The sequence below is a fragment of the Syngnathus acus genome, chromosome 3 (assembly GCF_901709675.1).
Source record: "Syngnathus acus chromosome 3, fSynAcu1.2, whole genome shotgun sequence".
In the NCBI taxonomy this organism is placed as follows: Eukaryota; Metazoa; Chordata; class Actinopteri; order Syngnathiformes; family Syngnathidae; genus Syngnathus; species Syngnathus acus.
Genome location: NC_051089.1, coordinates 21,026,908 through 21,039,086, shown reverse-complemented (window position 1 = coordinate 21,039,086; position 12,179 = coordinate 21,026,908). Strand labels below are relative to the sequence as shown.

The window sequence follows — 12,179 nt, the reverse complement described above, 5'->3', positions numbered from 1 at the left end:
GTATTGCATAGTGACTCATGGCCAAGCATTCATTCATTCATTCAGACCAATATAGTTCAAATCCCTGGCCTAGTCAAATTGAAGTTGAATTGATGTATTCTTTGCTATAGAAATATAAATTCCACGTTAATTGCCTCATGAACTGGCAACTAAGTGAATTCCACCTCTTCTTTTGTCCTATCACCCCACCACCCACTTTTCTGATACCATTATTAGTGCTACAGAGGGAATTAGAATGTTTATATTGTTTACCGTATTTTTCGGACTATAAGTCGCGTTTTTTTTTTCATAGTTTGGGTGGGGGGGCGACTTATTCTGAGGAGCGACTTATATGTGAATTTTTTCATAAATTTTCAAAATAAAAAAAAAATAAAAAAGTGAAACCGCGATAAACGAACCACGATGGAGCAAGGGATTACTGTAATTTGAATTTCAAGTGACGTCAGCAGGGCGGCGCGGTGGTTGTTTACATAAAGGACAAAGATTCGATCACAGGACGATGAAGATAACGAAGGGCCCCACGCACTACCGGCATCATTAGCGGCTTTGTTTGTAAGTGACACGGAGGACGAAGAGTTTGAAGGATTTAATGATTTGGAGTGACACAGAAGGTTTGAAAAACTATTATGGCTTTTACGCACGCCCGGTCCTACTCAACGGAGCTCTCTTACACCTCCGTGGATGGAAGTCGGTGGCCGGCGCTCAGCCGGGTGGCTGTCCGGGGACGGTGGATGGGGCTCGGACATGGCTTTTACGCACGCCCGGTCCTACTCTACGCAGCTCTCTTTCACCTCCGTGGATGGAAGTTGGGGGCCGGTGCTCGGCCAGGTGGCTGTCCGGGGACGGTGGATGGGGCTCGGACAGAGCTTTTACGCACGCCCGGTCCTAGTCTATGGAGCTCTCTTCCACCTCCGTGGCTGGAAGTGCCACCTCCGGGGATGGAAGTCCATGCCGCCACACGCCTGGAAGTCGACGCCGGTGCTTGGGGCCGTGTGGCGGCAAACTATTTATGTTATAGTTATTTGGTATATTTTATTTCGTGTAGCAACTTGTATATGTTTTTATCGTTACAGTTCAGTAGTTGTTGGCTCGTTGAACTCTTGTTTTGTTAAATAAAGAGCCGTTTACCAAACCCACGTCTTTCCTTGTACTTTGTTAACGCTACAATATAGTTATATACTAGATCTGTGGAATAACGACGAGGCTGACGTCAGGGCGCACGCGCGGAGTTTTTGACAAAGGACGAGGAATTTGATTGATGGATTTAATGATTTGGAGTGACACAGATGGTTTGATAATATTATTGCTTATATAATAGTTATTTGATATATAATTTATATATCGTTATATGGGCCTGTGGAATATTTTGAAGTGCAAGCGCCGTCAGCGGCGCGCACCCATTGTTGACATAGACGATTGATGGATTTAATGAATTGGAGTGACACAGATGGTTTTATAAACGTGTTATTCATGTAATAGTTATTTGAATAACTCTGAATGTTACGTCAGGCCCGTTTCAGCTCTTCGTTTGTGTTTATGTCACGTTAGCATACCTATTGTTTAGCCTGTTGTTGCTGGTTCATGTCTGTTCTTGGTGTTGGATTTTGTCGAATAAATTTCCCCCAAAATGCGACTTATACTCCGGAGCGACTTATATATGTTTTTTTTCACGTTATTGTGCATTTTATGGCTAATGCAACCTATATTCCGAGCGACTTTTAGTCCGAAAAATACGGTACTATTTGTCCTATTGTCTGACTGAACATTACCTTCCTTTTTTTATTTTATTCACTGCTTTCTCCATTGTTAATGAGGTACTTCATTGACCCTGTGCTGTCCCATCATGAGGACTGCCCCCACTTGCCCTCACCAGCTCCTGCTCCATGGATGGGAGTAGCCACGTAGAACAGTTTCCCATCAGTTTTGTGCATGCAGGCTCTTCCTGAGCTGTAGTGTTGGACTTCCTATCTGTACTGGCTGAAGCTTCCCACAATTTTGTCTTTAATGGGTTGAGCTGCAGCCAGTGCAGTTGCAGACAGCACATTTGAGTCTTAATTTCAGTTGGCCTTCCTTCCCCACTCTTCGGTGTTATTTTCCTTTTATTTTTTCACTTTTTCACTTTTAATATTTAAATGATGTCTCCAATATTTTTTTGTTGACCAAAATGAAATTATAATTAAAAATAACAGTTCATGAAATCCAGTTAACAATAAACAATCGCCACTAAATATTTAGAATCACCAGTCTGAGATGTTCATTTAGTGGTTTAATTATGTATAAAAAAGTCACACACACGACTGAAATCACATTGGCAACTTTCTGGCTTCAAGGTACGCTAAATGAAATCAAGAAAAAAAAAAGTCATCTAACAGGTATTTATCTAGACCAAACACGGGAAAAAATATGGACTCGCTAAATTTTGAAGGAAAAAACATGGAATTATGGGAAAACAGAACAAGAAAACATCAACACATCACTAGTACTTTGTTACACTACCTCTGGCACAGTCATACTCCCAGTCTCAGAGGCATGGTGAGTGATAAATAATACCCTTCATCAGCCTGGCTCCAACTTTTTCTGATTGCTTGTTGTCACCTTGTGATAGACTATTTTCTTCAGCTCCCATTAAATTTTTTCAGTTGGATTAAGATCCAGACTATTTGCAGGCCATGACATTGACATTGTGTGTCAAGGAAAGGTAACATTCAAGGAAACTTTTTACATTGCTTGCTCTATGGCTAAATGCAGTATCATCTTGATTTTTTTTTTTTCTTCATCTTCCCCAATGTTCTTTCAATTAATTGGTGATGAGAAAATCCTCGAAAATGTCAATGTAAGTCTCTAGGCCAGTTGTTCTTAACCGGGGGTGATCGCACCCCCTAGGGGTGTGAGAATGCTTCCTAGGGGGTGCGAGGATACCCTGGGGGAAATGTACAATTTTTCGGGGATAATGGTCGGGTAACCGAAAAAAGTGACAAAGTCTGGAAATCAAGAAGTCATTGTGTTAATTGGCATTAGGGATAATGCTAATTAAGCCTTATAGTTGTAAAGTAAACCAATTATTATTATAATAATTATTTAATATATATAATATATAATAATTTTCATTTATTTATTATGATTATGATATCAATATTGCTTTTCATCAATTCTGGAAGGGGGCGCGAGAACTGGTTGGTGAATTGAATGGGGTGCGAACAAGGAAAAAGGTTAAGAACCACTGCTCTAGGCTATACTAAGTTTGGACGTGCTGGTGTCCAAAATTCACGGTGGCATATGGAAAAAATGGTAGGTTGTCCAAAGTCACCTTGACTCTAAAAAAACATATTTGTTAGAAAAACTAGCTTGGGCTGAAATCTTTCGTGAGTGGACACTACTGGCTGGGTCCTGTTCACTTGAATGAGAGCCGCAATCTAGGCTCCCTGCTCAACGGTTGAGGGCGGAGGGCTCAGATGCTGGAGCGTGATGACGACCGAGCTGTGCCTTTAACTTTTTATCTGTACTTTAACTTTTGCTGCTGGATATTACAGTAAAATCGTGGAATTAATCAACATTACAGGACTGTCTCAGAAAATTAGAATATTGTGATAAAGGTCTTTATTTTCTGTAATGCAATTAAAAAAACAAAAATGTCATACATTCTGGATTCATTACAAATCAACTGAAATAATGCAAGCCTTTTATTATTTTAATATTGCTGATTATGGCATACATCTTAAGAAAACTCAAATATCCTATCTCAAAATATTAGAATATTTCCTCAGACCAAGTAAAAAAAAAGATTTATAACAGCAAAACAAAATCAAACATTTGAAAATGTCCATTAATGCACTCAGTACTTGGTTGGGAATCTTTTGGCACGGATTACTGCATCAATGCGGCATGGCGTGGAGGCAATCAGCTTGTGGCATTGCTGAGGTGTTATGGATGCCCAGGATGCTTCAATAGCGGCCTTTAGCTCATTTGCATTGTTGGGTCTGGTGTCTTTCAGCTTCTTCTTCACAATACCCCACAAATTCTCTATGGGGTTCAGGTCAGGGGAATTGGCAGGCCAATCGAGGACAGTAATGCCATGGTCAGTACACCATTTACTGGTGGTTTTGGCACTGTGGGCAGGTGCCAGATCATGCTGGAAAATGAAATCATCATCTCCATAGAGCTTTTCAGCAGACTCAAGCATGTAGTGCTCTAAAGTCTCTTGGTACATAGCTGCGTTTACTCTGGACTTGATGAAACACAGTGGACCAACACCAGCAGCTGAAATGGCTCCTGTTGGCAGAGTAGCCATACAGCAGCAGGTACTTGTGAGGAACACAATCGCACCAAACTCAGTGGAATAAAATAAAGAAAGACGAGGAGGATGATCAACTCTGTTTGCACACCGTTCACTGCGACTACTGCGGCAACAGCTTGTAGGGACCTACTGTGCAGCATGCAGGAAGGCTTTTTATCAAACACGCCCACTTGACAGGTCATCACAGGTGGTTCCAATCACACAATAAATCAAGATGCTGTCATAAGAAAATAACACGATTTAAACATATTCTGACAAAACATACAATAGGAAAATGTATAATTGAGAGCATCTGTTAGGTCTAAATACAATCAGACATTAAACCATACTGGAAGGAAGAGGAGAAAAGAACCGGAACAGGTTTACTCGCGAGGAGAACGATAGAGAGAGCAAACTCAGTTACAATCTCCATCAATTCTGAGTTCTCACTTCACGTGCTCCTCTATTTAATGTTTTGGTTGCCCTGGTTACAGAGGCGTTGCTACACTAAAGGGAGGGGAGATAGTGTCTGTAGCAACGCTTATCAGCTAAGGAATGTAGTGTGGTGTGAATTAGCGCTTCATTGTCGGCCCGTGACCCCCGCAGACTTCGTCCTTCTTCATCAACCAACTGTTCTTCTCATGGTTGGCTGATTTGTCCTCGAGTGGGATCAGATAACTTGAATTGCCGCTTTCCTGTGGAACAATGCAACTAAACCTTGGCTAACTTTATCTACTTGGTAAAGTAACACACAATAATAATAAGTAACTTGTCCTAAACACTTCAACACACATTAAGTAAATGTAAGGTAACTGGTATGCAGTTCCTTAAACAAACATTGAGTAAATATAGGATAACTTGTACGCAACTACTTCGAACTGTATATAACACTTAACAAAGAAAAACAGTTCTGACCAACAACAATCTATGAACCAAACCTACAGTAAGATAAAAGGAATGAAGTTCCTCTGAACCAAATAAGAACATTTCGCCTATGCAAATAAGCTTGGCTCATTGTTAGTGAAGGCCTCCTACAGGAACAAAAACACACAGATAGCATAAGGACAGGAAGGAGACATATGGCTGACAGGGATCAAAAGACATCCCTGTCACTAAAAAGGAAAAACCTAGATGAAAGGAAAGTCATAAACAGTAAAGACAAGGCCTCCAGGTCTGGCAGGCCAAGGCTTCACTCAAATTATCCCAACAGCATCTCTCAACAGCTCCCCAAACCATCGCTGACTGTGGGAACTTCACACTGGATTTCAAGCAACTTGGATTTTGCTACTCTCCAGCCTTTCTCCAGACTCTGGCGCCTTGACTTCCAAATGAAATACAAAACTTGCTTTCGTCTGAAATGAGGACTTTGGACCACTCTGCAACTGTCCAGTGCTTCTTATCCATAGCCCAAGTCAGACGCTTCAGAAGTGGCTTGACCATGGGAATACGGCTATTATAGGCCATTTCCCGGACACGTCTGTGAACAGTGGCTTTTGATACCAGCTTCAGTCCACTGTCTTTGAAGCTCCCCCAAATTCTGGAAGCGACTCTTCTTCACAATGCTGTTAAGGCTGCGTTCATCTCTCTTGGTTGTGCAGCGTTTCCTGCCACATTTCCCCCTTCCAACAGACTTTTTGCGGATGCGCTTTGAAACTGCACTCTGTGAACAGCTTGCTCTTTGAGAAATTTCTTTTTGTGTCTTACCCTCCTGATGGAGGGTGTCAATGATGGTCCTCTGGACAGCAGTCAGATCAGCAGTCTTCCCCTTACTTGTGATTTAGTTTACTGAACCAAGCTGTGTGTTTTTCAAGGCTCAGGAAACCCTTGCAGGTGTTTCGAGTTAATTAGACGATTCAATTGATTAGTTTAATACCCTACTAGTTTACTTTTTCATGATATTCTAATATTTTGAGATAGGATATTTGAGTTTTCTTAAGCTGTATGCCATAATCAGCAATATTAAAATAATAAAAGCTTTGCAATATTTCAGTTGATTTGTAATGAAGGCGACCAAGATTGTGAGTGATGTGAGTCACCCCGCAAACTCTTTGTTTGAACTTCTGCCCTCTGGGAGGCGGTACAGGAGCCTGCGCTCCCGTACCACCAGACTTTCCAACAGCTTCGTACTCCAGGCTGTTAGGATCCTGAACTCGCTCCCCCTTTCAGCGTAGCGTCCTGTTCTTGCTGTCTGCTGTATGCACACTGGCTCGGTTTTGCACCTCTTATTTAATGGGTTATTGGTCTGTTATTTATTCATCGCTCACTTTATTTTATTTATTATTTAGTATTTCTTATTTATGGTTTGTGCCTTCTTGTTTTTGTTTTGTGTCGCCTACTTGTATGTCTCGTCACCGTGGGATGGAGGAAACGGAATTTCGGTTTCTTTGTGTGTCTTGACATATGAAGGGATTGACAATAAAGCTGACTTTGACTTTGACTTTGACTTTGAATCCGGAATGTATGACATTTTAGTTTTTTTAATTGCATTACAGAAAATAAAAAACTTTATCACAATATTCTAATTTTCTGAGACAGTCCTGCATATCACCTGGCATCATGCTCATATTCCCGGTGCTTAAAAATAAAATGTAGGGGCAAAAGTAAATTTTCCTCGCGATATTATGACCAATATTGCGGAACTATTAAGAACAACTTTTTTGCACACTTGGACTCCAGTGAGGATAAGTGATTCAGAAAATGAATGGATGAATAGATAACAAACAGTATCACAGTCTTTTACTGTCATGTTCAAGTCAACTTTAGTCACTTTTAGTGTTTCTTTAAGTTAGAAAGTTACCATTTGAAATTACTATAGTTTTGTGTCATATCTGTGATCTACTGATCCTTTTGTTTCTACAAATTTAAACAATGGAATGATCATCGTCTGAGACTGGTAATTCCGTATTTAGTGTCAGGGGTTTTAATAATGTCAAATAATGATCATTCGCCATAGTCTTATACATTTTCAGCAGTTAACTGCACACGCAAACTACATTTGTTTAATCACATTGTAGAGCTATTTAATTTAGAATACTACAACATTAGATAATCTTTGTGTTGAATGCCCATTTTTTTCTAAAAGTTGGTCATGCCCAATATTAATGTTGAGTAAATGTTTACACTATAGCTGTTCTTTCCGCAGCTGAGATTAATCCCTCAAAACAAAGGTGGGCAATTAATTTTGCATGGGGCCCACATGAGAAGCTCGAACATCTGTATTTAGAAAACAAATGTGCTGTGTGCAGATACGTTTGACGTGATGAGAGGGTGGCTGACATTAGCATTTACCTATTGCTTCCGATCAGTACAAGTGGCCTTCGATCACTGCAAATACAAAGCCCAATTCCAATGAAGTTGGGGCATTTTGTTAAACATAAATAGAAACCAAATACAATGTTTTGGAAAATGATGTTCAACCTATATTTAATTGAATACACTAAAAACACAACAAATTTAATGTTAAAACTGAACTTCTGTGATGGTATGGGGCATGGGTTACTTACAGATCTGTTGACTCATTTAAGCTGAAAGATACAAACAGGTTTTAGAGAAACATATACTACTTTCCAAGCAATGTCTTTTTCATGGACGCCCCTGCTTGTTTCAGCAAGACAATGCCAAACCCCATTCTGTACGTGTTACAACAGTGTGGCTTTATAATAAGAGTGCAGGTACTAAACTGGGCTGCCTGCAGTCCCTACCTGTCTCCCATTGAAAATGTGTGTGCATTATGAAGTATAAAATATGCCGCACTGTTGAACAGCTGAAGCTGTACATCAAGCAAGAATGGCAAAGAATTCCATCTACAAAAGTTCAACAATTAGTGACCTTGGTTTCCCAAATATTCATTGACATTTTTTAAAAAAAAGGTAACACAGTGGTAAACATGACCCTGTCTCAGCTTTTTTGGAATGTGTTACAGACATAAAATTCAAAGTTAATGATGGTTTATCACATTAAATATCTTGAGCATCCATCCATTATCCATACCGCTTGTCTCCACGAGGGTTGCGGTCGTGCTCGAGCCGATCCCAGCAGTTTTTGGGCCTGTGGTTAGGGTACACCCTGAACTGATTGCCAGCTAATTGCAGGGCACACATATAAAAACACATCACACAATTTGGACTGCTCAATTGGCCCACCATACATGTCTTTGAAATGTGGGAGGAAACCAGAGTACCTGGGGAGAGCCTGCAAACTCCACACAGGAAGGCCAGAGCCAGACTCAAACCTCTCCAGCTCACACATGAGACCAAACACACATCTGAGCTGTGAAGCGGATGTTCTAACCCAGGGGTGGGCAAACTTTTTGACTTGCGGGCCGAATTGGGTTCTAAATTTTGACCGGGGGGCCGAACCAGGAGCAGATGGATGTAGTGTTTATGTGAAGTAATATAAATGACATGTAAAGGTCATTGCATAAAAGGTTTTTACTTTTAGTAGATACTAAAGCATGGATATTAAAAAAAGCTTTTTGAAAACAAATGCATTTATTAACAGCATTAAAAAAATATTTCACCAAAAAACTACTATCAGTGATTCTTATTAAATATGACACTGTTATGATGAATAACATTTTCCATCACTTCAGCGCCTGCAGGTCAGATTTATGAAATATGTTTATCTAATGAGGCGAAATCACATCCAACGGCAAACATTCTGACCAAATACATCATCTTGAAGAATCAGTGAAAGAATACATCTAAATAAAGTAATAAAGAAATCAATAGTATTGTTGGTTTCCCTTTTTTGCTAGTGCATCATAGTCTGGAGTAAAATTTGATGTGGTAATTCTTAGGATAGAGCCAAGGTGTCGGTCCGTTAACCTAGATCTGTGACGGGCTTTGTTGACGTTCATGTGGCTGAACGTCTTCTCACACACGTAGGTCAAGCCAAATTGTTCACTCTTTTTTAACATTCGGCACTCAGTGTCCACCTTTCTTTTCTTTGGGCCACTCATTTTAATGGAAGGATTCCAGGGGAAGGTTTGTGGGTGGCATTAGCGTAAAACTGTATCTGAAAACTCAGCGCGCGAATTACGAGAATATTGATGTCACAGCCTACACTCGAAATTCGGCACTGATAGATGAAATTACTACGTACTACTGAGTACGCACACGCACTTGTGAGTGTGCACCGAGCTTTCTGACACGGCTCCCGGGAGTAAATGCGCGGGCGGGCGCTTCCCCATCTACTGGGGAAACATAGTAATTGCAGGGAAAATGACCCCAAAAAAATTAATACAATTTATTCAGGTTTGGCGGGCCGTATTAAACAGCCCCGTGGGCCGGATGTGGCCCGCGGGCCGTAGTTTGCCCATGGCTGTTCTAACCTGTGCATCACTGTGCCACCTTCTTTGTAGTATATTTCGTACATATTTAATGTTTTTTTTTTTGTTTGTTTTTTTAATTAACATTTCCAGCTCCGGAGCGTGATAATACATGACGTCATAGTATTTCATTCTTCATGACCACAACACGCATGACGTCACATATATCTGCTACAGGCTAAATTTTAAAGTAAACCAGCAGTTGTAGCAGCCGTTGATGAGTAACATACATAAAGAATCGTTCAATTCTCCTTGCCCATTTTGAGGAGCTTCATTTAGAGGTGCTTTATTTAGAGGCGCTTCATTTTGAGGCGCCGACTCATCATTCCTCTCCACATCTCACACCTCTGGGTTCCAGATTGACGTTCCTCTCTCTTAATCCTCAGCTCTACCAGCCTTCCATCCAGTGGTATTAACGTAGACTGTCCAACAGCGCCAACACTTCCGCTGAAGTAAACATGTCTGTGAATAATGGTGCCCATTACGGACGCAAAAAACACAAGCACCCCTTAATCGTCGAGCGACGAAAGTCAATTAGAGTCAACAACCCCCCAATAAAATGTCCACATGCTGCCAAAAAGTCGCAACGATCAAGCACCGATATTCTCCTTTGACAAATGTCATGTCCAAAATGCTAAAAACAGTCCACAAGAAGTCCACAGGTAGAACAGTAAACATCACATAACACCAAAAATTTAAAAAACAATACAGACAGCAGAGCTTTACTCTTAAAAAGAAATTAAGTTGCACAACCACATATCTTGATTATTTATTTATTTATTTATTTAAATTCATTATATTGCGCATTCTGAGCAAAATGTAGATCAAACATCCCTATTTGTTTTCTGTAGCATATTTAATCAGCATATTTAATCAAACGTTTAACGGATGTAGTGCCTTGCATTCATATCTTCAAACAATTTTGTAAGGCAGGCCTGTTGCTGCATCATAAGTATCTCCTGTTCTTTTGTTTGGTGCAATTATATAAGGACAACTTACGTAATTACCTTCCTTCGACTATTTTCTTCTTTTGCTTTGAGCTGCCCCCTCTGCCTACACTTTGTCAGCCTGTTGTCACAAAACAGATGGGAACATGTTTTGTACATGATTGGGGGAAAAAGCCACATCACAGATCATCTATCTGAATCCCCACTTAAGTCAGTGATCCTGGTGATTATTGCCTTCTATGATGATTAATGAAAATTTCTCTGGTCTTTCTGCCATCAATGATTTTTCTTGTCTCCCAAATACTTGAAGGCAGTCACTTTTTCTTTCCACTAAACATGTGCAAGCTTGAACAGCAGATTTTCACTAAGTGTTCTTTTCACATTGTTCTTCTTCCTGAAATTCACTCCATCTTTGTCTCCATTATTTTGCCTTTTACTCCATCCACTGTTTCTTGAAACCAGTTCTAATGGCAATCTCCCTTCACCCACTACAACCACCATCTGTGATCACAATTATTTAACACTATCAGTATCTTTTTGTCTTAGCGACAGTTTTATCCAAACCCTGTTTTATGCCATTTCCATCCATACCCACATCCTCAATCCAACCCAAATACCCCCTATACCTGTGGCACAAAACTGATTGAGGATGACTGGTTCTTTCCTGGCTGCTCCGATCCAGCACTGGCCACTCGGCAGCAGGAGTTGGAAGAGGAGCTGGCTCAAGCTCAGGGGCTCAGCCAACACGGGCACAAGAAGTTGGCTGTACCAGCCCAAAGAAGCATGCAGGTATGCACGTACAGCATATTATCGTCCCCAACATAAATTATTTGTAACCATGAAATGTGAACATGCTTATCCTTTACCATAATCCAGCTCAGGTTTGCCATCTCAATTTTGAGACATTGCCAACCGATCGTCGTTAAGAAAAAATCCCCACCAAATTTTTACTCACTCCTCACCTGTATTTGACTTTCTACTACATACGCACATTTATGTCCAGCAATGTTTTCTCTACAAAACTAATATTCCTTGATAGCATCTTCTCCATTCTGTATTTCAGCAGCCTGCAAAGATTGTGATACGCTTATTGCTGTGTTTGCACATTTTTGTTTTGCTCTCAAAGCAATAACATCTGACTACCGTAATTTCCGGACTATAAGCCGCACCTGATTACAAACCGCATCAGCTAAATTTAAAGGAAAATCTTGTTTTGTTCATTTACAAGCCGCACCGGAACATAAGCCGCAGGTTTTTTAATATTTAATTACCATTTTTAAAAGAATATACACAAACAATATTGTCAGAGATGGTTCTTTGGGGATGCATACCTTTTAGTAACAGAGTTTAAGATCAGGGGATGGTTGAGAAGAATTGTCAATTTTCGCACATGTCCTGAATGTTGTTAGTCACCTAAATGTTGAACAGAGGCTGAGATCTCCTTGTCAAATTCCATGTTTGGCACATGGCCAATAAACATCTTGAATCTTGAACATAACCTTTATTGACGGAGATGAAGGAGATCAGCAAACATACAAACATGTATAAATCTCAGCGACGACCAAAACTTAATAAACTTAATGTGCAGGAAACACTAGCAACACACAACTAATAATAAATAAAATGGGAC

The 12,179-nt window shown here is 40.3% G+C and overlaps 1 protein-coding gene across 1 annotated transcript in view; it reads left to right on the top strand.

Annotated features, from left to right (window-relative positions):
• LOC119120873 (golgin subfamily B member 1-like) overlaps positions 1–12,179 on the top strand; it is a 95,300-nt gene that overhangs the window by 36,958 nt on the left and 46,163 nt on the right. Inside the window, exon 15 of the mRNA XM_037248100.1 lies at positions 11,188–11,338. Coding sequence (XP_037103995.1) covers positions 11,188–11,338 — 151 coding nt within the window. The remainder of the gene's footprint in view (positions 1–11,187; positions 11,339–12,179) is intronic.